We start from the raw sequence: 25,116 nt of genomic DNA, 5'->3' as shown, positions 1-25,116 counted from the left end.
TAAAAACAAAGCAGGGGTCTGCCACCGCAGACAGATTAAGGAGCACCATCCTGGGGTCTGCGATCACCTCCAGGGTAGGGTTGGAGAGAGCATCCCGGGCACTCGCCGCCCGGGACAGCGGGAGTAAGGTAGTCGCGAGATTCTCCAGACCAGGAATGAGTAGGGGGAGCAGGGAGACGGGTGCGGGAAATGGGCGGGGAGCTTGATGCTAGATTGACTTGCATCCCGTTACTTCACGTGTCTGGGTTGCAGAGTCTCCAACCCCACAGCGTGTGGGGGTGGGGTGGGGTGGAGCTTCCGCGCAGGCTCTCGGCGCACGCGCACTCTCGGCACCGCCCCGTGGAGCGGAGCTGACGTCACGTCCGGCGGACGCCGCGGCTGCTGGGTATTATCTTCTGGGCGCGGGTGTTCAGCCGTCTCCCTCCGCCCGGCGGGCCTTGGGCGGTCGGCAGGTCCGCGCACCGGGTCAGGTTTCCGCTGCCTCCCTGGAGCACTTAGTCTGAACCCGGGTGTGGTTTCCACCACTAGAGGTGAAGCATAATAGGGAGAGTGGGACCTGGGGTCTTGGATCAGGGTGTGTTTACTTTTCCCGTCAGGTGGGTGCTGCTGGGCAGCAAGGAAACTTACTTTATTTCCTCCCGGAGGACGCGTTTGCTGTTGCATTGCAGTCAGAGGATGGTGTCCTTAGATGGCAGCCACCGAATCGCCTTGCAGCTGTTTGGATGCTGCTTTTAAATAAATCCCACCTTATTTAGTGTTTTAATGCTTTGGAATCCTGCTTTTAAAAAACGTTTGGTCCTAAGAGCTCAGTACCCTGTAGAATTCCTCAATCTAAACGAATTCTATTCTTTCCTGTGCCCGAAGCGTCTCAGTGAGGATCTTGTCAATAAGGAACACCTTGGCTGTCTAGAACTCAACCCTCCCCTAGCCCCTGGGGACATCTCGGAATTTCTAAAACCTGAGGGTTATACTCTGCACCGACGCTTTAAGCGTTTGGGGCAGGCAGTGGTATATTTTTTGGAAAATGCATTACATCCATTCTGTTCTTAAAACACAGACCTAATTTGACCTTTTCCTGACGACTTGCCTTCAGTCCTACTGAAGGTTATTGTGAAAGAACCAGAGAGACCAGCGAACTTTTTGAGTTCTGATGCCAGATTCTAAGTCATTATTTTGTCTCCAACTCTGTGATATCACTTGTCAACCGGCTACATTCCTGCCCCTCTTCTGGTTTATAATTTAATGTTTAATCTGTTGTGGGTTTTGAATTGATAATTACATTTGATAGAATTGTGTTTAAAGGAAAACTAAGTGAGGAACTTGGGTTTGTGGGGTTTTTTTTTACTCTTTTTATAACTTAGTTTTTTGTTTTACAAAATGCCCATTTTAGAAAAGACAGCTAAGCCAAAGAAAGAAAATTAAAATTATCTGGAATCCTGCCTAAAGATAACCATTGTTAACATTTCGGAATACTCTTAATTAAAATTTTTTTAAACAGTCATCATGTATATTTGGTAATCCCTTTTGCATGACATTTTGTCTGTCTTCCTATTTCAGTAACTTTTTTCTTTGAACGTGTGTAACAGCTGCAGAATATACCATTGTGCTAGGTTCTCTCCTAATAGTGCTAAGGCATGAACCTTGTGCCATCTGTTACAGCAGCTCAGAGGACTTTTGTTTTATATCTTGGTTTTTGGCCAAGGTGCAAAGGTGAGGTGATGTTAGGGTGTGTAAAAGGGAAGGTTTAATACTGAGTCCTATGCAAGGGCAGGCCATTTATCATAGTGTATCAGATTCATGGAAAAGTTGGAGAAAATCATTCAATTTTTCATCAATTCTTCATTTGTTTTTAGGCTCACTCTTTTCTGCTCCCTATTCTGTCTCTCCAAGAATGAAACATGACTGAGGACTCCCAGAGAAACTTCCGTTCAGTATATTATGAAAAAGTGGGGTTTCGTGGAGTGGAAGAAAAGAAATCATTAGAAATTCTCCTAAAAGATGACTGTCTGGGTGAGTTTGATAAGTTAAATTTACCTTATTGGTTCTCAGTCATTCCCAGATCTTCTGAAATTAAATGTTACCTTTAAAGATGTCCAGAGGTATTGGTTACCTGCCGTATTTTTTTAATGATAGGATGGCAGCAGAATGGTATATTTTGGGAGAAGTTAAGGATTTTTCAAGTTTATATTTCACTGAGTCAGAGCCAGACCTTTTTGAAAGGCCTCTTTAGTAGTCAGTAATATTTTTTTCTCTTATTAGACCCATGTATTTTCTTTTCTCAATTTTCAGAGGTGTCATCATAGCTTCTGGGTAAATTTGCAGCAACCCTTGCCATGATTTTCTTTTATGGAAATACTGAAACTGCATTATATATTGACATTTTTATTCTAAGCCAGTCATAATAAGGCCTGTTCTATTGCTATAGAATAAACTGAGCCATAGTTAAAAACAGTAGTTTAAATGCATAGAGTGTTTTAAAGTTTCAAAAACATTTCCCACCTGACCTTTGATCCTCACTAGGCAGTCTGTATTTTAAGTATTCTAATTCTCACTTGACAAGTAGGGAAACTGAGGCCCAAGATGGTTGAATGTGGCTTACTGGTGAATGTGGGGATTTGCAGGCTGACTGTGCCACTCACCGGCGATGTAAACTTAAAGTCGCAAACTGCTCTGAGCTTCAGTTTCTGCATCTTTGAAACAATAACTACCCAACAGGCTTGCGATGTGGATAAATGAAATAAGTTCTATAAATAGTAACTACTGCTGATGTTATAGTGAATGTAGTAATATATGCAAAATGCGTCTCCTACACCGTGAAACACGAATTGTTTTTAAATAGCTAGTTGGAAAAAAAAATACATAGCTAGTTGGAACACCTGGGCTGGAAGTCAGTCTACTGTTACCTTTCCTAGATTTGCTGATTATATAGCAGCCTGCCTCCGAAGAGATGTCTTACTATACTTTTGGTTTTCAGACATGAAATGCATCTTTACCTATTGTGATCAGCATGAAAAGCATCTAATCTTTTTTGTTTTTTCTTTTTCTTCCTCTAGATATTGAGAAACTTTGTACTTTTAGTCAGAGGTTCCCGCTCCCATCCATGTACCGTGCATTGGTCTGGAAGGTGCTTCTAGGTATGATTTCCAAGATTTGGAAACTTTATCTTCAAAAATATTGAATGATGGGATCATTGGCATCTTATCAGTCAGAAAAAGGATTTCTTTAGGCCTTTTACTGGGTGTACTGGGTCTAACCTCGGGAGCCGGAATCACCACTCACTTTGGAAGCCTGGAAGAAGGTGACCTTCAGAGGCAGTCCACTGCGTGTCACTCTTGAGTGTCCGGTGACATTAGAAGAGACAGTGATGCACCTTCCTGAGACAAGGTGTGGGAAGAGCATTGGGCCCGGGAGAAAGGCAAACTGGTCTGGGCTTTACTGTCAGCTTAGTAACCTTCCAGAAGATGCCAGTAGGCCTCTTTTTTTTTTTTTTTTCCTTTTTTTCTTTCATCTGTAAAATGAGGATATTGAGCTAAATTAACTCCTAGGGTTTAGCTCTGGATTTGTTAGTCTGTGACTCCCAGCTGTAGAGGTATAACTTCCTAAGAAGTGCTGTCAGAATCAAAAAAGGAATTGAAGAGTTTTTACTTCCTAGAAGCACAAATGAATAACTTACAGTGAAGAGTGGCTGAAGGAGAAGGAAAAACAGTCTCGCTCAGTTTCTGTGGAAGAAAACGTGTATTAGGTGCCCCAAGTGACTGGCAGTATGCCTTTTGAGCTAAGGATTTATTTTTTCTGTTATTGCTGAGCCTGCTGATGTAGAAAATACCCATCCATTACTACCCTCCTTTTCTTCCTTTAAAAAAAACAGAAGTTAGGATGATCCTAGAATTCCCTTATGAGGCAGGTATCAATGTTGCAATTTTACCAATGGGGAAAAAAGACTGAAGCGAAATAACTTGCCTGAAGCCTTATAGCCTGTGAGTGGCAGAGCTAGGATTTGAGCTCAGGTTTGTAGAGCCCATTTGAAGTTAGGCTAGATTTCTAGACCTTGTTTTCTTTCCAAGATGTACTATATTTTCAGGACCTGAAAAATCTGGAGTCCCGAATCTGATTGTGTAATGTGGAGCCAGCGAGGGCATGCAAGCCGTGCTAGAAAGCACTGTGCTTTGCCTTTTTTGTTGTGCCTCTTGCCAGCCTTTGTACACTTACTTTTCTAATAGGTCACCGTGCGGTTAAAATATAGAGAGTGTGTGAAAACGACCTCAGTTTTTCCCTGAGCATCTAAAAAATCTTAGTGTTTCCAGCGCCCATCAAAGTAAATGCCTTTTAGGTGGGAATGTCGATCATATTTGTATCTGCTGAGAAAGACTGTGTGTCTTATTAACTGATAATGCCAGTGGGTTAGTATGAGATGGACAGTTGTCCTTTGCAGCTGAGCGCCAAGGCCTGTCAGGCTGTCCATCACCTCCCTTCTTCGTGGCTTGCTTTATCAGGTGAGTCTCCCTTGTTTTTGCCATTAAAGGCACTCGAGGGACTTCCCTGGTGGCGCAGTGGTTAAGAATCCGCCTGCCAATGCAGGGGACACGGGTTTGAGCCCTGGTCTGGGAAGATCCCACATGCTTCAGGGCAACTAAGCCCGTGCGCCACAACTGCTGAGCCCGTGTGCCACAGCTACTGAAGCCCGTGTGCCTAGAGCCCGTGCTCTGCAACAAGAAGCCACTGCAATGAGAAGCCCGCCCACCACAATGAAGAGTAGACCTCGCTCACCACAACTAGAGAAAGCCCACGCACAGCAATGAAGACCCAAGGCAGCCAAAAATTAATTTAAAATTTTTTAAAAAGGCACTCGAGATTTAGAGCTGCCACGCTATGTTGGGAGTTTGGTTCCAACATTAACCTCCCACCGTGTTAGTCTTCAGAGCTCATCCAAGTTACGTTTCCCAGAATGTTCTTTAGAATACTGGATCTGTGGTAGTTTGCACCAAAGAGAGAGCCATAGTCAAGTGTACTAGCTAATAACACTTACACTAGCTTAGTATGTGCCATGTACTTTTAGTGTTTTATGTATGTTAATTTGTTTAGTCAGCATTCCAGTTGTGTGAGATGGGTATTATTCTTCCCATTCTTCAGATGGAGAAACTAAGGCACAGGAAGATCAAGTAAGTTGCTGAGGGTCACCTGCTGGTTAACTGTAGAGCTAGACTTCAGACCCAGGAACTTTGACTCTGGAGCTTGGGCTACGATACAGTTTCATGAAGTTTAATGAGGCTGGGGTAAATAAAGGAAGATGTTTTTCTTTATAGCAAAACTTAAAGCCTTAATTTCATTGTCACCACTCCCCAAATCTATTTGACTCTGGTACTCTTTTTCTCATGAAGACCCTTGGGGGTCATGTTCTGCCGAGAACATTTGGTGAAATGCTTACCCATGCCATTTCCTGCCTCTGGAAGATAAGGAAACAAGTCCCCGGAGAGACATTTGTGAGCATCTTGGTGTTAACACCTCTGGGACTAGTTGACTGAAGGCCCATCCAGTGCTCTTTCCAGTGTGTTTTCTCCATGCCATTTGTTTGTATTTTAAAAAATGTGGTTCTTGCCCCAAAGTCTAATGAGTAGACATCATGTTTAAATATATTAATGAGCATAAAATGGCATTGAAATGTAATATAAGGTCACTTTGGCAGTGAAAATTAGAGATTTTTTTTCCTTCTAAAGAGACTTTAGGACTTTGAGCAAGTTTTAGTTGTTGGGGAAGAAAAGGATTTGACCACTTGGTGGTGGTTCTAAGATGAAGGGGGCTGTGTTGTCAGCTACAACTCCCTTAACAAAATACCACAGACTGGGTGGCTTAAATAACAATTTATATCCTCACTGTTCTGGAGGCTGGGAAGTCCAAGATCAAGGTGCTGGCCGATTTTGTTCCTGGTGAAGTATCACCTCCTGGTGTGCTGTGTCCTCACACGGCAGAGAGAGAAACCACACCAGCTCTGGTGGCTACTCCTTTTCTTACAAGGGCACTAGCCCTGTTGGATTAGGGCCCCACCTTATGACTTCTTTTAACCTTAATTACCTCCTAAAGGCCCTGTTGCCAAATAGAGTCACATTGGGGGTTAGGGCTTCAACATATGAATTGTGGAGGTTGGGGGATGGGAACAATTCCATATTAGGGGCCAAGCACAGCAACTGGAGATAGGCCTTTAGCAGCTAAGGGTGGCCCAAGGCTGACAGCCGTAAACTTGAATGACATCATTATTGTAACTGGTGTGATTTATCTTGAATTTATGTGGCACATTTATTCAAAGGCTTTATGGTGTTTCATTTCTCTTTAATATCAATGATGTAATTGCCATTTGATATTGATAGTATTTAAAATTTGATTTATAGTGTGAATTTCTAAAAGATAATCTATACGGTAACTAAATATTTGTGTGAGTTCTAGTCTAATTGTGGTAGGCAGCTTTGCACAGGATTCTCTTTCATAGAAGAGGAATTTGGATTGGTGCCTCAGTATTTTGCCCTTTTTTTTTTTTTTTCCCCTGCCCCGGGTCTCTGTAGGCATCTTGCCTCCACACCATGAGTCCCATGCCCAGGTGATGATGTATCGCAAGGAGCAGTACTCTGATGTCCTTCACGCCCTGGAGGTCATTCGCTTTATCAGTGATGCCACCCCTCAGGTTGAAGTCTATCTCTACATGCATCGGCTGGAGTCTGGGAAGTTGCCTCGAAGCCCCTCCTTTGCACTGGTCAGTGGTGCTTTTGTCTGGCCCTTGGTTCAGCTTTAGACCTGCTCCGTCTGCCAGCCTTTGTTTGCGTTATGTTTCACCTTAGGAACTTTCAATGGCTCCTCTTTGTAGAATAAAAGCAACACATCTTTCCCAGACATTCATAGCCCTGTACATTTTGACCCAATCTCCCTGATGTTTTAAAATTTTGTTTTGAAGTAATTTCAAAGTTACAGAAAAGTTGCAAGAATACTATCAAGAAATCCCATATACCCTCTATCCCGGTTCCCTAGTCATTAACATTTTACCGTGTTTGCCTTGTTATTTTTCCTATATATGTATACATATTTTTTTTCCCAAACCAGTTGAGAATAAGACGTAGATGTGGCATCCCGTTCCTTCAGATTCCTGCAGTGTATACTTGCTAAAGATGAGAACACTCCCCTAGGTGACCATAGTTCTGTCATCAACACCAAGAAGTTGACATTGATACAGTATTAACATCTAATCTTCAGACTCCATTCCCGTCTGACCAATTGTCCCAATAATGCCCTTTATCTAAACAATAAAAGTTGTGGTTCAGAACTTATCAAACTTTCAACTACTAGTTTTACCATTTGTTGACGATTAAAAAATTTTTTTTTCTGTTTTAATTCTTCATTTTAAGATAGTAGGAAAAAGTTGCATAAAGAGTTAAGTGTTCCCATATACCTTCACCTAGCATCCTCAGATGTTACATCTTAATTATACTCTGGTTACTTATCAAAACCAGAAAATTAGCAGTGATACAATACCATGAACTAATCTGTAGGTGTTATTGAAATTTTACTGACTGTCCCACCGATGTTCTTTTTCTGGTCCAGGATCCAATCTGTGATCATGCATTACGTTTACCATGTCTTAGTTGCCTTTAATCTGGAACAGTCCCTCAGTCTTCCTCTGTCTTTCATGACTGACAGTTTTGAAGAGTGCTGGCCAGTAGAACATTTCTCAATTTGGGTTTGTGTGTTTACTCATGATTAAAATCTAGTTTTGCGTTTCTGGCAGGAATTCCACAGAAATATGATACTTATTACTCTTGCTGCTAACTTTGATCACTTGGTTAAGGTGGTGTCTGCCAGGTTTCTTCAAGGTGAGGTTGCTGTTTTCCCTTTGTAATTAATAAGTAACGTGTGGGGAGGTACTTTGAAACTATGTAATTATCAATCCACTGACTCTGGCCTGAAACAATTTTTACTGTGCTGATTGCCAAATGGTGATCTTCTAACTCCTTCGTTCCTTCTGCATTTATTCGTTGACTTTTCTGTAAGGAAGAGTTTTCCCTTCTCCCTCATTTATGTATATCAGTATGAATTTATAGATTCCTCTTTTATTCAATGGCCTATAATTCATTACTACCATTATTTTGATGTTAAAATTGTCCCATATTTAGCCAGCGGGAGCCCCTTCAAGGTGACTTCTTTGTCTTTTATTTTTTTTATTTTTTATTTTTCTTGCAGTACGCGGGCCTCCCACTGTTGCGGCCTCTCCCGTTGCGGAGCACAGGCTCCGGACACGCAGGCCCAGCGGCCATGGCTCACGGGCCCAGCTGCTCCGCGGCACGTGGGATCTTCCCGGACCAGGGCACGAACCCGTGTCCCCTGCATCGGCAGGCGGGCTCTCAACCACTGTGCCACCAGGGAAGCCCTGTGACTTCTGTGTCTTTTTGACAAGTTCCCATCATTTTGAGCACTTTCTTACTTTCTGGCACAAAAAGATATTCCAGGCTCATTTTATACTTTCCCTACCCCAGGCTTGGAATCAGGCTTTTTTTTTTTTTTGGAGTACTATAGTTAGAAACCAAGAACAGGGTGCTAGGTATATTCATTGTCCCTGGTGTGTCATTGCCTCTAGGCCCTCTCAGCAGACAGCTAGGAAATATACACACACCTATATGTTTACATATCTATTTATTTCTATATTGAAGACCCTGAGTTAATGCCAGAAGTGCCAATTCCTTTCTAATATCCCAAGTTCATTTCAGCCCTCACCCTTTTTATATTTGCAACTTCCTTCTCTGGCAGTGACAGTGAGGCTAATGGAAGCCGCCTCTTATTTGTATTTATTTCTTTGCTCGTTCCTCTGTCTGTGACCAACACGGCCGGCCACCTCTCTGGCCCTGGCCTGCAGACCGCACAGGCCTTGTAGTCACTGGCTGCCTCCTTGGCCCTGACCCCTCCTTGGCCTCAGGCCCACAGGCTCCAGCCTGCTTTATAGATTTCACCTTTGACAAACCGCTCACTCTAGTTTCTTGGACTGCTTATTGTTTATAAAGGGAAGACAGGGGGAGTGGAGGAGGGCAGGCAAAGTAATGACTATAGCTCTTGGGCTTTGGCTATTTTAATACAACTTGCAGTTCACTCTAAGCATTTTAACTTTTGGCTAAAACAGAGTGAATTGTTTGGAAGAGGGATTTGCCTGCAAACTGTGCTGTTCTGTAATTTTTTTGGTGGCTGTTGAAGATTGCAGTGTGCTAGCACAGCAGTTTGGACTTCGACTTGTGCTTTGTTTTTGAGGCTGCTTTGGGTCCCATGGGCAAATCTTAGGTCGTCCACTTTGATGAAGTTTATCAAGAGAGAACATTCCTGAAAATAGTTGGAACCCTCAAACTTTAAATTTTATTTCCCATCGGCAGAATGCAGTTAGCTGATAGTACTACACAAGTTCCTAAACTGTATATGAAGTTAGGTTAGATTATCCATTAGCTCAAGAGATCTAGATGGTAGGTTATCGTTTCCACCTCACCCCTGTTCAGCTTTCCAGGCTTGAGGTCCAGGCACCTGTACCGTGGCCTCAGGCTGACGTGCTGTCCAAGTTTTGTTCTGGGCTCAAGGCTCCTTGGTCACCAAGCCCTAGAAGCTGTATTTTCCTTAACTTTTAATGAGACTTGTGTGACAGTGCTCGGCACAGGGCTGGGCACATAGAAGCTGCCTTCAGCTGGAGGGCGCTGGTCCTCTTGGCTGTGTCTCAGAGTAACTGGGAGCAGCGCTGAGATGCCAGGTTCAGGAGCACCCAGCACAGCGCCAGGGCCGGGTGGGAGTCCACGAAAGGAGACTTTCTGCTGTTCTTGACATTTTGTAGAATGTTCATAAGTGGATAGGAGGCCTAAAATGCAATACTTCTGTTAAAATAGGTATTTTGGTTTTAACTTGGGACTTCTTAGGGGAGTAGAAGGAAACTTTTTAGTTTCTTTTCAATGTTTAAAATCTTTCAGCTGTTAAATCCTAGATGAAAATGTAAAGCTTTTGGTGTAAGATATGGTGTTAGAAAACAGGTTTTTCAAGTGGATTCCAGTTTTTATGAGATTTCTTTCAAAACTTACTTGAGGGTTTGCTTTCATGCTCTGAGTATTGACACAGGGTTTGAGAAATGCCATTCTTCAAAGTCCTAAAATTCTGATTCTAGGGTCATTTTTAGGTTTTTAGGTGCTTAAAGATAGAACAAAAATTTAAAGCTATGTATGAATGCTTTGAAATAAAATGCTTATTAGTCCTTTTGGGGTCATTTAATGTTTGCAAATTATTGACAGAGGTCTCCAGTTGTTTGCTGTTTATCACTTCTGTTTGAAAGGAATTCTCCTCCAGCGCAGAGAATACTCTTGGGTGTAGAGTCAGCCCTTGCTTAGGGTTTGTGTTGACTCTTTGGCCTTACTGTTAGAAGTTGGAAAATCTCTGAACGTTCAGCTTGAAAGCTGAGTGTTCAGAAGCAGCGCTGACTCGGATTCCTCTGGTTACTCATCCTCATCTCCCCTTGGTCATCTTTTTAGTGAGGGACTGTGCTCTTTTGGTCCCACTTTGATTTATTGCAGGTCCTTCAGAATCTAGGGAGCAAGGCTTCATTATTATTAAAGAATTCTGTATTTCTCTCTTCTACCTCCCTCTTGAGAGTTATTATTAATCTTGCAGGAGCCAGAAGATGAAGTATTTCTTGCCATTGCTAAAGCCATGGAAGAGATGGTGGAAGATAGCATTGACTGTTACTGGCTCACCCGATGCTTTGTGAACCAACTGAATAACAAGTACCGGGATTTTCTACCCCAGCTGGTGAGGGATGATGTTATGGCTATTTTGGGGTGGGCGTGAGCAATGGTGATGGGGGTCCTCAGGAAATGACCCTTATCTCCTGGTGCTGCTACAATTATGCGTGGACCCTCTGTGGTGGGAATCAGCAGATACCTTCTGTAAAAGGCCAGATGGTAAATATTTCCAGCTTGGTGGGCTGGGTGTGTATGTCTCAGCTCTGCTGTTGTCACACAAAATACATACAAGCATGGTTGTGGCCGGATTTGGCCTCTGCAGGCTGTAGCTTGCCCACCCCCCGCTCTATGGTGTTCCTTATCTTGATCCAGAATCCCCTGACTTTAGCTAGAATTACCGTCTGTACTAAGGTTTAAGTTTGGCTGTGTAGAATGGGAAGCCCAAGTAACAGAGGCTTTGTCTTCTCTCATGTAAGCAGAAGTCTGGAGGGGAGGCAGCCCAGGGCTGGTGCCACAGCCATTGTATGGCCAGGAACCCAGGCTCGTGTCCTCCTGTACTAGCCTTCTTAGGTGTGATCCTTCCCCTCGTGATCCCATGACAGATGCTGGAGTGACAGCCATGACGTCCCTGTTCTAGGCAGGAAGGGAAAAGCAAAGATGAAAGTAAAGGAGGAGAAGTGACAAGCCAGGCCAGCCTGTCACCCTTTAACAGACTTGCCTTCTGCATGACTATTGGCGGGCAGGGCTGTGTCACTAGGCCACCCCAGTTTGCAGTGGAGCCTGGGAAATGTGGTCGGTTCGTTTTAGCTGGGCACACTGTGATCTCACATTAGAGTCGGGACTCTGTGAGGAAGGCAGCCGGTGGCCTGTACACTCTGACTTGGGAATCTGGCATCAGCACAAGCCAGGGGTCCTTTGCCATTCTCTCTGCCCAGTGTTTTCCCTCATGTTATAAAAACGAGTCTTTTCTCTTAAGTCATTGAATTGTTTTACTTGGAAATTCTGTAGAAAGCAGTAACCGTGTACAGGACGCAGGGTCAGGGGCGGGACACAGGTCAGCCAGGCCCTGGAGATCCATCCCTGCTGTGTCCGTTAGGGTGGTCGGCAAGACTTCGGCCCTCCGTTTCCCAGGGCACTGAACAGGAGTGTTTTTATGTACTTGCATTAAGTAAAATTTGATTTTAGAATTTTGAAATTTAATTCACTTAATTTCAATAAAAGCATGCCATTGGAGCATATGGAAATGAAATGTTAGCTGCCTGATTAAATCAAGAGGTGCGAACCATACTGATTCGCTTTTCTTATTATTGGAGTAAATGCAGTAGCATTTTGATAGTTTGTTTAAAAATTCATTATTTTTAATAACATAAGTAACAGATACATTCTCGAAGTATTAAGTAATCCAAATGAATCCAGTGTTGTCACAGACCTGCACCAGCGCCTCCCCTCCCCCACTTTCTAAGACGTGGGCATTGTCATCGGCTTGGTGTGTATTTGTCTAGACTATTCTATGTGCATTGGAATGGATGAGGTTGCGAGTGCGTTCCCATGAACACGTGTGTGTGTATATGTATATAACATATATATATATAATTTTAAGATGTAAGTATTATCATACTGTTCATACGGCCCTACAATTCTTTTTAAAGATTAATGTCTGGGAGCTTTTCCATGTCAATACACATAGGTAGTTTTCAGTTCTGACTTCCTATTAGTACCACCTGTGAGCTCTTAAAAATGACCAAACCAATGAAATCAGAATCTTCAGAGGGGTGAGGCCCCAGAATTCTACTTTTTTAAAACTCCAAGTGATTCTGAAATGAGGCTAGGATTGAGAGTCGCTCATTTGGAACCACTTTAAAAAATTCTCATAGTATTTTCTGTTAAGAATTTGCCCCAATTTAATGTAAAGGCTCCATGCTGACAGTCCCACTCCGTGTACGTGATGTGTTCCCATGTGTGTATGTGTGCGTGTGTCTAGGGTGGGTTACCTATACAACAGATGCTCAATTGCAAGAGACGTACTTAAATTTGTTAACTACCAGGTTACTTACCCAGAAGTTGTACCAGTTTTGCTTCCCCCAACAGTTTATGAGATTTCCTGTTTTCCACCCCATTGCCAGTACTTGATAGTATCACTCTCTTAAAATTTTTCCAATCTGATAGTGAAATGGTAGCCCATTTTAATTTCCATTGCCTCATTTTTGAGTGAAGTTAAGCAGCTTTGGGTATGTTTATTGGTCATCATATTTGTCTACCTTTCTATTTTGTTTCCGTCTTTCCTTTTTTTTTGGTGAGAGTTATTGCTATATGCTGGATGCTGGATATTCTTTGTTAAATAAGTTAAATATTTTTTCTGAAAATATTTCTCCCTGTTGTATAAAGATGTAAAGGTTTGATACCATTGGATTTATCGGTATTTCTTTTGCTGTTTTGTATCTCAGTTAGAAAGCCCTTTCTAATCCCAAGATTTAAAAACGAGTTTTTAAAAAGCTTCTAACTTTTAAAAATATTTGAACATTTAAAAATTTAGTTCTTTAATTGGTGAAGGACTTACCTTTGTGACTGGCATCAGACGCAGACGTGACTGTTTCTTTTGTGGTTATAACTGCAGCACAGCTTCAGCCAGCACCCCACCGCCCTCTTCCTCCTCGCTCTGGTCAAGTTTGAGAACATGATTCATGCCAACCAAGACTAAATTTGCTTTGCTGATGAATTATTTCATCTTAACACATCTGTTTTTACAGATGAGGACACTGAAGCACAGAGCAGTTAAGTAACTTGTCCAAGGCCACACAGTTAATAAGCAGTAGAACTACCACTTACGCTGTTGGTCAGTTCATTCTTTTCTTCACAGATTTGTAACGCCCTCTTTATAATGTACTAGGTTTATATATATATTTATCTCTTTCTGGGCTCCTTTTTTTTTTTTTCTATCAAGGTATTTGTCTGTTTCCTGGCCAGTACCATATGACTTACCTTAACTTCCTAGCATATTTTCATAGCTGGTAGGGAAATTTCCCTCTTATTGTTCTTTTTCAAAAATGCCTTGAGCTTTTTATTTTTTTAAAGAAATGCATTTTAGAATCGACAAGATACTTAATGTCCCTATGTCCCCTGAACCTTAATTTCCCCATCTTCAGAAAAGGGGGTTTATTTTCGCATGTACATTATAGTGCCTAGCACATAGGATTTTTATAGTTGCAAATTTTTTTTTAAGGTTCAGAATGTGTAAGAAAAGCTAAATTTCCTTTGTGTTGCTATTTGATTTCACCATCAAGTGACTTAAACTTTTTTTGTGTGTGTGACTTAAACTTTTAAAGTCAAGTTTTAAAAAAAAGTTGTCTTTAGTTAAACCTTGTTTAGTCCTGCTTAAAATTTTTTATTGTTGTATACTAGATCTCTTCTGCCCAGCTTTTTGTTAGTTTCTAAAATCTTGTCTGTCATCTTTTCAAATTTTTGTGGTTTTACCAAATTTGTTATCACAGAGCATAGGTTGTTTCATAATCCTGGGGAAATGTGCACATGATAGACGGTGATGGGCTTTTGACATCCAAAGAAAAGAATATTTCTGGTGATGATGCCTCTATGTTGTAGTGTTCTGATCTATAGGATTACATCACAGCTTTCCTCTCCATACAAGCTTTTGGAAATTCTCTTTGATGAGGCCTCTGATTGCCAAGGAGAGTAGAGGCCAGCTTCAGTGGTGTGACATGGAAGGTCTCTGTTGTTCTCTTCAGATCAGACTGCCTTTAAGCCATCTCAGTCTTAACTGTGTTTAGTCATTAAAGTAAGTGACTTTTCTTTCCTTGCCATTGATATAATTTTTAAAAGCTGTCCTAAAGAGAGGGTTTTTTTCTTTTAATGAACACTATTAGCAGCCTCTTCTTAAGTTTAATATAAATTCCTCTCAAGGTGGTTAAATCTCTTGCCAGGTTTTGCCTTCTGTTGAGGTATGCTTTATTTCCTTAAAAGTAAGTATATGAGAGTCATGGAAATATTGGAAATAACCTAAATGTTTTACAGTAAAATACAAATAAAATCATCACATCTACCATTTCTACCATTTGCTGTGTCCTAAAAATTTCAGGCAGTATAAATGTCATCTTCCACTAAAAAGAAAAAAAAAGCACACATGGATATGTATTTATATTCACCCTCTTAGATTTAGCAGTAGTATCTGATACACGTTTTTCTTCACCCTGCTTTATTTTTTTTTTAACCTAATGTATGCTGGGGATTATGCCATGAGCAGTATATAGAGACATTCCTTATTCCTTTTCACAGCTGCATACCACTCCATCCTAGTTTATTCAACCCATCCTCTATTGTTGGCTAATTGAGATGTTTCCAGTCTCTTGCTGTTATAACAGGTGAATAGCTTTGTGCATGTATCTTTTTGTATATTTGCCAGTATATATGGGGGATAGATTTCCTAGAAATGAATTGACCTAGATCAAGGGGTAAAGGCATATGTTACTCAGCTAGGTTTTTTTCAAATTCCTCTTTGTAGAGCTCATACCCTTTTGCGTACTCATGATCAACAGATGAGAACACCAGTTTCCCTATAGCCTCGCCAACCTGGTATGTGTTCTTGCCAGCATGATCGGTGAGAAAGGATACCTTACTATAGTTTCAGGTTGCATTTCTTTTATTATAGCCAGGTTGAGCATCTTTTCATATGGGTTAGAGCCATGTGCATTTTTTTCCTATAGAGGTTTTGGCCTTTTCCTTTTTTAGAAGCTCTCTTTATTTAGGGATATTTATCCTTTAAGCTGGACCAGATATCAATTTGTGGCCCTCTTTGTCTGGCCAAGTCCCATCCCTTCTTCGTGGGCCAGCTGAAACGTCAGCTGTCCTGGGAAACTCTTTCTGGCTTCTTAAGTTTATAGGTTAGGATTCCCACCTGGATGTACCCATCGTCTCTGCTTATTCCCATCATAGCATCTCTGCCTTCAAGGAGCTTCCAACCTGGTTGAGAGAGCGGCAAAGAGCTAACTATAACACACTATAATAAAGCTATCTTGCTTTTTACTCCCTTCCCTATATATGTAGCAGTGTCTGGCTACGGTGGACATTGTAAAGGTTATGAATTGCCTCTTTGGCAGAAGTACAGTGGTGCAGATATTTAGTTAAGAAAAAAAAAATTGCATTTGGCCAGGTGATATGGGATCTGGTTGTGCCCTTCTGGATAGAGAGTACAGACTTGAGGGTTTGACCTTAGGATCTGTGCTTTGCCAGAGAACCCTGTAAATACAGCAGACCCGTCTGGGAGCCGGCTTTGTTAGCTCCCACCCCAGTCTTCTAGTGCTGGCTGCTGTGTAACCGTACATGGGAGAGGCTGCCAGACGGAACCCTGGAGCATTGTCCCCCTGTGTTATTCCTGTACCTCTCCGGAATTCTTGTGCACATCTTGCTGGGGACAGAGCTACCCCTGTTGTAGCTGCCAAGTGCAGAGTGTGCTCCACGTGGGTCAGCGTAGGTGGCATCAGTGACTGCTGGGCCTTTTCATCTCCATTCTTCCTAGTTCCCTGTCCCCGCTTTAGTCCTGCTCTGTTTCTTGGGTCTTAACCCTTGTCCTTTCCCTGAACGTATAACCTGCTGCCCTAGAGCAGCCAGAACGCGGGCCTTTCTTAGCTCCCCAGAGCAACTGAGTTTTGGTTTGGACTTTTGTCTTAGGTTGTCGAATCTGGCTAGCACAATTGGGACTAACTAGGGTGACTAACGGTTCCTTTTAGCCTGGGACTGTCCCAGGAAACCCCTTAGTCCTGGACGCTTGGTTCCTCTGGTTAGTTCTGACCTGGGAAACTGCTGCTTCACCAGTGACTTAAATGCGCCTGAAGCTTTGTCTTCTAGCATTTCCTGCGTTCAGCATGTAAACTTTTCCATCACAGGCTGTAAGATCAGGTAACATTATGTCACAGGAACTGAGTAATCTCTTCCTGTTTAATCATTAGCCAAAGGCTTTTGAACAATACTTGAACCTGGAAGATAGCCGACTGCTGAGTCATCTGAAGACGAGTTCTGCAGTGTCCAAACTTCCCTATGATCTCTGGTTCAAGAGATGTTTCGCCGGCTGCTTGCCTGAATCCAGCTTACAGAGGCAAGTATTTCTTTCAAATACGGACTGCAGGCTCAGAGGCAGAAAATTCCTGTGTTCTTTTTTTTTTTTTTAACGTGATCATCTTGGAATATGAATTTGCTTTAGAACAATACAATAATTTGATGCTGACTTCTCCAGCAGCTAACATAACAACACACGATTCTGCTTATTATATATAAAGTTAGAAACATTAGAAATATCTCATTAATATAAATATTAAAAATGTTACAACATACAGTTAGAGAAATTGAAGGCCCTCAATGTGTTCGATGCTGTTCAGTATTCCCGTGTGAAAGAGTCTCTAGGGGTATATGTGGCCTTTTCCAGAAATGGAGCAGGTCCTAGAGAAAATGTGTATTTCGAAAGTAGCTGAAGGCAGTGAGAGGCTTGAGACTCAAACTCAGCTCTTCCATCAACTTCAGACGTGCTACGGGTATTTCGGTGCCTGGATCACCCCATCCACAGCTTTGCCGTTGAGAAAGGTGAATGTACAGAGGACATTACAAGACAATGCACTTGGCATGTATAGAATAATACCAACTGTAAGAGTTTATAGGAGTTATCAGAATAGTTATTTTAGAGTATATTCAGTTGGCTCCCGTTGGCTCCTTAATTAAGGAATTTAAACCACTGGAAAATGAAATCGAATTTATCATTTCATTTGCTGCTTTTGTTGTTCCTTACCATGTAATGATTATATGAACATTACAAAATGTTAGTAAAATCTAAGCTTTGGTTTAGGACTTTCCTGCCCGAAAATGTCAGTTTCGAAACATTAGGGAATTGGCATACTGGTCAGTTCCTAGCAGAGCAAATATTGATACTTTCTAGCCACGGTTCCTTCTTTCCTTCCACTGCTGATTGCGTCTGAAATAGATTTCAAACGGCTGATCTGTGTTGTGTTCCTTGGTGATGATTTCTTCGTAGCTCTTCTCTGAAGCTCATGAACTCAGCCCTCTGTATCCGCAGATGCGCATCTGCAGATTCAGCTGATCCTGTGCTGTGTTTATAATTTGTGGTTGGTTGAATCCTTGGATGTGGAATCTGCAGATATAGAAGGCTGACTGTACCACCTCATTTTACACAAGGGACTTGAGCCTCCACGGATCTTGGTATCCACAGCAAGTGAGTCCTGGAACCAATTCCCTGGGGATACTGAGGGACGACGGTACTTAAAAGAAAATGTAATTTGATTTAATTTTGAAATTTGAGCTGTTTAGATAAACATAAACGTCAAACTCGTAATTTGATTATATCTTTATTTTGCAGGGTTTGGGATAAAGTCATAAGTGGATCCTGTAAGATACTAGTTTTTGTAGCTGTGGAAATTCTCTTAACCTTTAAAATAAAAGTAATGGCACTGAACGGTGCAGAGAAGATAACAAAGTTTCTGGAAAATGTAAGTGTACTTTGTTTTGTTTTAATTTTGAATCTAGAAGGGAAGTCAGTTTAGCAAGCCAGATTTTTCTATTGCATTAAATTATTTCAGAGACATAGTATACTTTTACATCATAAGAAACAATTTTCCCCGGGAAGTTTCAAGTTGGTCTGTGGATGTAGTGCTGTCCTTTGGGGTCAGTGGTCTGAGCAGCAAGTCTCCATGAGTGTATGCGCCTGGGACTGGAGTCTCATCCCCTGATGTGACCCCTAGGAGGTTTGTCAAGAAGAGGACGAGGTGAGATCTTTACTTTAGGGTGACTGATCTTTGTTGCTGGAAAAGGAAACCTGATGTTTTGAGGGATTTTGTAAGTCCTTTCATTTCTGTTGCTATCTCTGGTAGAGTCCCAGTTGGATTTGTTAATGTGCTGAAATGTAAACTTAGAGCATGTTGAAAAGGGTCAAAATGAATCTGTTTTTCCCCGTCTTTGTATCTTAGAATACCCTTAACCAGGCAAGAAGAGGTGGAAGTAAAGAGACTTAGGTGTGAATGAATGTCACTGGACCCCAAATCTATATATTTTAATCAGTCAACGTTAACAGTTGAACAGTGGCCCAGTAAATAAGTACTAAGTGAAGGTATGTTGGATCAAAGAACCGTCATCGTTGTAATAATTAGTGGCTCACAGTGCCAGGGCCACTGCTAAGTATTTTTTGTGAATTATGTCATGTAACCCGGTAAAGAGCCCTGTGAATTGCGGCTATCATTTGCCTCATTTTAGAGACGGAGATCTGAACCCAGGGAGCTCAGATAACCTGCCCAGGAGTCCACAAGTAGTGGGCAGTGCAGGATTCGACCCTAGGCGGTATGACACGACTGCTCCTTGCTGCGGCCTCAGGTGGCGCATGAAACAGATCCTGGCACTAGCCTCCTGTGCGATCACTTTCTGAAAAATGCTGAAAACTCCAGTGGAAATGAGATTTGTACCAGAGTGAAAATGAGGGAGATACTGAAGTCGGAAACACATTTCAGAGATTGGTTTGCTTGTTTACAGATCCCCCAGGACAGCTCGGATGCGATTGTGAGCAAGGCCATCGACTTATGGCACAAACACTGCGGGACCCCGGTCCACTCCGCCTGAACATTCCTGACATTGTGGACAGTCTGCCAGGCCTGCCCAGAGGGCTTTTTTGGGACATGATCTACTAAACTGATAATAGGGTTCTCACTTTGGTACTCAAAGTGTAATTGTTTTCCCAGCAAAATTTATTTAAGATACGTGGAGTCACTGTGTTGTGGAATGGCATCTTCTGATTACACAGAACTACAGAGTTCAACTCTGAATAGCATTTAAAAAAAAATATTTTATTGAAGTATATAGGTGATTTACAATGTGTTAATTTCTGTACAGCAATGATTCAGTTATACATACATATACATTCTTTTTCATATTCCTTTCCGTTATGGTTGATCACAGGGTATTGAATATAGTCCCCTGTGCTTATACAATAGGAACTTGTTCTGAACAGCATTTTGAAAGCGTTGTTTGAAAATAGCTCCCAGCTTGTACAGCAGTTGAGTCAGGGTGGGTGGGTGCTTCAGGAAGCAGGGTGTAACCAAGCTTGCCCTGCTCCTCTCTACTTAGCACCAAGCTAGTTACTTTCTAAGGTCTATTTCTGGAATGACAAACAGCTTCCTTACGTTGACAACTCAGAATCGGCTTTTGTTGATACAGTACCTGTTGAAATCTAAGCAGACTTTCTAAATCTTCTGAAATCTAAATCTGTTTTCTGAGACTTTGTCTTGCTAAATAGGTTTAAATAAAGGCCTTACTTTTTTTTTTTCTCTTTGTGCCAGTTGGAGTGAAATATTACTGAACAAAATGTGTCTAAATTTACCTGCTAAGAGAGGACTTATTTTGCTGGACTCATGCTTTTTCTTGATGGGCCGTTAAATGTTGGGTGAGCATCTGGGGAGGACTCTGCCACCTGGAATAGGAATGGGTGAAAGGGCAGGTTCAGGTTAATATCTAATGCCCCCCCACCCCCCACCCCCGGCCATGTCGTCCCCTGATGGTAACTATTGGTTGAACAGTTGCAGGCTTTGAGCTGGGCGAGTGAGACGGGGCCCTTTGTTTGAAACTGATTCATGCACCTGTCAGACCTGCAGGAGCCCGAGTGGTGAGTTGGATTCTCCACGCCCCCATCCCTCTGCCCAAAAAAGAGGAGACATGGAATTATGGAGCTCTCACTCCTGAGAGTTCAGTCCCTGCCTAATGTGGAAAATAGCTGTAGAGAGAGTTCAGAGCACACGGAGTTGTTGAAACCAGCTGGCCCGTGTGTAAAGTAACATATCCAAGAGTATTTAATTTTTTTTAATCAAAAATACACTCATAAGAAAACTTCTTAAAGCAAACTGTGCTTACAGTTAATACTTTACATTTATCCAGTGATCGCCTCTGCCCCGAAGAACTTTGAATCCAGTAGGAGATGTGAGCAAAAGCGCGCGAGGAGTTCCTGCTGCACTTGTCCGCTACCTAGTGAGTGAACGTGGGGTTTATGTGAAATTCACAGAAGTCATAAGCGCTTTACTTCTATCTAATTTATGAGCCACATACGGTTACAAACCATAAAAGTTTGCACAACTTTTTGGTAAAGATTATAAGGTCAAGTGCTGTTAGTGAATCCCAACTGCTGGCTCCCACCTCGGCACTGGGAGAAGCAGGGGCAGGCCTCACAGAGCAGGGGGGAGGTGGGGGGAGAGGGAGGGAGTGCACCTGGCGGGGAGGGGGCCGAAGGGGCTGGAGTTCCGCTTAAAATTCTGGTGAGGGTCCAGATGAGCCAAAACGGAAGACTATTGCCCTACTGCTGAGGGATAGAAAATTAAATATTCTGCAAGTACAGTATATGCTGTCAAACCCTGTTTGGCAAAACCTTGTCTGCTATAGGGTGTGGGTCTTGGGTCTTGTTTTGTTTTGTCAATCTGATTATCATGCGTTTTCCTTAGACAACGAAAGGGCTCCATCTGGGTAGAATTTAAGGCCCACTCTAGGGACACAGAGGAGGTGAGGATCCAATTCCATTTCAGTATCAGAATTTTATTTTACTGAGAGTGCAGTATTTTGAAGATGTTTCTGCTCACTGCCTGCTGTGAGAAGCACAGCTCCTGATGAAAATAGCCCCACGTTCCCTTTATTCGAGACGTTTTGTCCGGATACTGCAGAAACCCAGGGTTTCGGTTGTGGCCAAAACTGTGGTGGCTAATTGTGGGGTTCTCCCCCTGCCTTGGAAAACTGGGATTTAACGTTACTAAGTTGAGTTTCTAGTTCTTCCTTCTTACAGCGTCGCCTTAAACATAGATGTGAGAAGCTCTAGATCTGAGGGCAGGGAAGGTTGGGGTGTGTGTGTGTGGCTTTTGCCTGATGACAAATCAAACTGACAGATTGTACACACGCAGGCTTGTGTGTGTGTGTGAGGCCACTTCAGGAAATGAGGTCAGGGTTCATTAGCATGAAGTGCTTTTTTTTGTTGTTAATGGAAAGTTTGCCTGAAAACTGTGGGCAACCCTCAAATCCCGCGATGTGTGGAAAGAGCTCTAAAGGCCTCCATCCTCTTTTGTTCTGGGTGTGAGACAAGACGGCCTCGTCTTGAATTGCTGCAGCATCACCCTGGGCCCTGTGGTCGTCAGCTCCCCACTGTGACTGGGGGTTTAGTTTTCCTCCCTGAAAATGCAGAATGTGGAGTGAAGTCTCTGAGGGTGGGGAGGGTAAAAATAGAGCACGTGTGCCCAGGACTATGTCCAATCTCCTGCCTAAGTGACAGCCTCTGTGAGCAGCGCTGCAGCCCGAGGCAGCCTCTGGGAGGGGTTAGGGGTGTGGATGGCTGGCAGGGCCTCTGCCTCTGCCTCTGCCTTTTGCATCCTCCAGTGGTCCCAGAGGAGAAGCAGCTTTTGTCTTCAGCTGGGTGTTCTGGGTTTGGAAGGCCTAGAGGCTGCTTTTCTTTGCCTTGACAGGTGAAAAGGTGTCTTTGTAGCAGGAGTTGGGGACCTTTTCCTCTGGTGGATGGAACAAAGAGCTGTTTCTCCTTTAGAATCTGTGCCAAGTGAAACCGCTCGTGGCTCCTGGCAGGAGGCCAGATTGAAGAGGCCGGGGAGGGGTGGATGGAGGAGGAGGGCGATGTGAACAGAGAGGGGAGGAACTTTCCCGGAGGCCTGCAGGGCAGGCTGGGGTGCCGGCCCCTCACTGCCTTCCTCACCAGTCACTCCCTTTCCTTTTTGGTCTGCCAGCCTTGCCCTATGGAGGTTAAAAAGTGAGTGGGCGGTTCCTTGCTAGGTGAGGTGACAGTTCCTCACTCGGGGCTGGTCTCACTGTAGGGCCACCACCCAGAGGGGGGTTGGAGAACGTGATCAGAGGACAAGGAAAAAATCCTTCAAGAAGCTTGTCCCGACCGAGCAGAACCCCCAGCAGAATAGCACAGCAGGCGATCGGGGTTCAGACCTCAGCATCACACCTAAAGCCTAGGGATTACTTGGTTGTTTACTAGGAACTCATACAGGGGTGCTCGGGCCTGCTGGAGCTCACGCTAACCTCTGACCCTCCTGTTTGGTCTCTTTCTGCTTGTCTCCCGTCACCCTTCTTTCCCTAGAGTTTTACCAAGTAGCAACCGGGTACTTGTTGGAAATGTTGGCATCTCTTCCCTGCCCGCACCCCCCCCCCCGGCCCTCTGGGCTTAATGCCATGAAGGCTTGTGAGGGTGGCAGTGAGGAGAGCTTTGGATGATTCGCTTCTGTCAGAGGCTGTGTCCATGCCCCGGCAGGCCTGCGTCCCCACCTCCTCTCTCCCCTTTCCACTCTGTGGTTCACTTGTTCTCGTCTTCATTCTCATTCAATCATGAAATAGATTTGAACACACTCCCATTAATGGCCCAGGTACTGAGTTTAATTGCTAAGTTGTATTTGCCCTGTTGGAGCTTGTAATCATGCAGGGAAGACATATTAAACAGGTATGTATTTTGTTTTCTCAGTCTTTAAGAGGACCTCTCACTCCTGAGCTGCCACACAGGGTGGAGGTGACCTGGGCTTGCCCAGAAGCTCTGGAGGAAAGTTAGTTACTCTGCAATGCATGGGTCTTTGTCCCCTTCTCTTATTCATGCAAGAGTGACAAAGAGCCTTGGAAGGCGTGGGTGCTGGGGAGGGTCTGAGCCTCTGCGCTGACCCGTTAGTTCTGTGACCCAAGATCACTCAGTCTGCAGCTGTTTCCCCATTACCTTCAGGAAGGTACTGGAATTGCTTACTCCTCAACTTGCTGTGAGCATCAGGTGAGCTTAATGTGAAAGCACTTTAAGAAGTACAGGGCTTCCCTGGTGGCGCAGTGGTTGAGAGTCCACCTGCCGATGCAGGGGACACGGGTTCGTGCCCCGTCTGGGAAGATCCCACATGCCGCGGAGCGGCTGGGCCCGTGAGCCATGGCCACTGAGCCTGCGCGTCCGGAGCCTGTGCTCCGCAACGGGAGAGGCCACAACAGTGAGAGGCCCGCGTACCGCAAAAAAAAAAAGAAAAAAAAAAGTACAGAGCTCTGAGGAATGTTGAACAATTTCGAATAGCGTGGTTTGCAAGCCTGTGGCCAGGCTCTGCCTCTGTTTGAATCTGCCCTGGGCTTCAAGGCCTATCTGAAACTGCCCCTTGTTAATTTCCAAGCTGCACGCACGTGCCTTCTCCTGCTTCTGAGCTTCTGTAATGTTTCATGCATAATGGTTCAGGAGTCTTTGGTTTGGTGGTCTCGAACTTTAATTAAACTCCATGTGCTTTCCCTCTAAAAAGCAGGCTTCTTGCGTCCAGGCTGTGTCTTGGTCCCTTTTGCACACTTCTGCTTTACCTAGTATAGTTCCTCATATGTGTTTTCTCCCTGAAACCGTGCTGTCCCCCACCCATCTTTGGGCATGCTGGTATCATCTTGGTCAGGAACACTGTCTCCCCACTGCAGGGCTACATCCTCCTATCTCTATTCAGCTCAAGCATCCCCTCCTCCAGGAAGCCCTCCCGACTCTCTGCCCCTTGGCTTCTGCCCTAGGCTTGTTTCCTTCCATGGTACTCTGTGTCTTTTTTTACCACATTTAATACATTGGTTTAGAATGACCTGTTTATATTGAACACTAGCATGTGAGCCCCTCGAGGGTATAGATCATGTCTTATTCTTTTCTTTTCCCTCGGTGCCAAGGACATCTCAGCCTGCCTGGGCTCTCCCTGAGTATTAGGTGAATACATGAATGCCTCACTCCTCTGGTGACAAGTAACAGAATTGTTCTGGCGCTGGCTTGCTCAAGGAGACTTGATCACAGGATACAGGGGGTGAGGTTCAGAACCCACTGGGGGTAGGGCTAGAATCTGGGACAGGACTAAAGAGACTGGCCCCCTTTATCTTTGACCTGCTCTGTGTGTCTGCTGTTTCTCTCTCTGCTGTCCAGGTTGCTCTGGTGGAAGATGCCTTACCCTGAGGTCCTAAGTTTATCTGCTACAGGTCCAGCCTCTGGAGACAGTCTCTTGGCCCCGTTTCCTAAATCCATGGGAAAGAGCCTGTGGTCCATCTTGGGTCTGGAGCTGCCTGTGGATCGATCATCCATCCCCATGGAGACAGACTCATGGCCCCCAGGAGCCTCCCTGTGTCCATGGCAGCGCAGGGCCGGTGAGCAAGGGACACTGTACAGGGGCCACTGTGAACAGGGAGATACTCTCAGAAGCTCCCACTCCATCTGACAAACCTGGTGACTGGACATGCCCTGCACAGGTGCCAGGAGGGGTACCAGGCGCCCTCCATCGTGGACTGCATCTGAGTGGTCTCCCTTCACTGCTTATTTCTGGTTTCTGCCGGCCGGTCTGAGCATGGTATGGCCGGCCCTTTGCAA

At 43.8% G+C, this 25,116-nt stretch overlaps 1 protein-coding gene across 3 annotated transcripts; it reads left to right on the top strand.

Moving 5' to 3' along the window:
• The first annotated feature begins 396 nt into the window (after window positions 1-396).
• On the top strand, window positions 397-24,815 carry TBC1D7 (TBC1 domain family member 7). 3 transcript variants are annotated; one of them, XM_082663735.1, is made up of 11 exons: window positions 397-530; window positions 1,891-2,010; window positions 3,054-3,134; window positions 6,555-6,742; window positions 10,666-10,803; window positions 16,694-16,839; window positions 18,109-18,238; window positions 19,272-20,178; window positions 20,312-20,397; window positions 20,667-20,756; window positions 24,679-24,815. In XM_082663735.1, the coding sequence occupies exons 2-8, from the start codon at window positions 1,899-1,901 to the stop codon at window positions 19,356-19,358; spliced, it is 882 nt and encodes a 293-aa protein (XP_082519861.1). In that variant the 5' UTR covers window positions 397-530; window positions 1,891-1,898; the 3' UTR covers window positions 19,359-20,178; window positions 20,312-20,397; window positions 20,667-20,756; window positions 24,679-24,815. The 3 variants fall into 3 exon arrangements, with proteins under 3 accessions (XP_082519861.1, XP_082519860.1, XP_082519862.1); XM_082663734.1 differs by having other exon boundaries at window positions 1,854-2,010; XM_082663736.1 differs by lacking the exons at window positions 19,272-20,178; window positions 20,312-20,397; window positions 20,667-20,756; window positions 24,679-24,815 and adding an exon at window positions 18,716-19,234 and having other exon boundaries at window positions 1,854-2,010.
• The last annotated feature ends 301 nt before the right edge of the window (window positions 24,816-25,116 follow it).

The sequence above is a fragment of the Grampus griseus genome, assembly GCF_964374135.1.
Source record: "Grampus griseus genome assembly, chromosome: 10".
Lineage (NCBI taxonomy): Eukaryota > Metazoa > Chordata > Mammalia > Artiodactyla > Delphinidae > Grampus > Grampus griseus.
The sequence above is the reverse complement of the archived record's forward strand: the minus strand, read 5'-3'. Positions and strand labels throughout refer to the sequence as shown.

What these genes read in the sequence shown, in the direction of transcription:
- TBC1D7 (XM_082663735.1), top strand. Translation starts at nt 1,899, where the DNA reads ATGACTGAGGACTCCCAGAGAAACTTCCGTTCAGTATATTATGAAAAA. An exon ending in CCTAAAAGATGACTGTCTGG is followed by an intron (nt 2,011 to 3,053) that starts GTGAGTTTGATA and finishes TTCTTCCTCTAG; the next exon opens with ATATTGAGAAACTTTGTACT. An exon ending in GGGATTTTCTACCCCAGCTG is followed by an intron (nt 10,804 to 16,693) that starts GTGAGGGATGAT and finishes TTTAATCATTAG; the next exon opens with CCAAAGGCTTTTGAACAATA.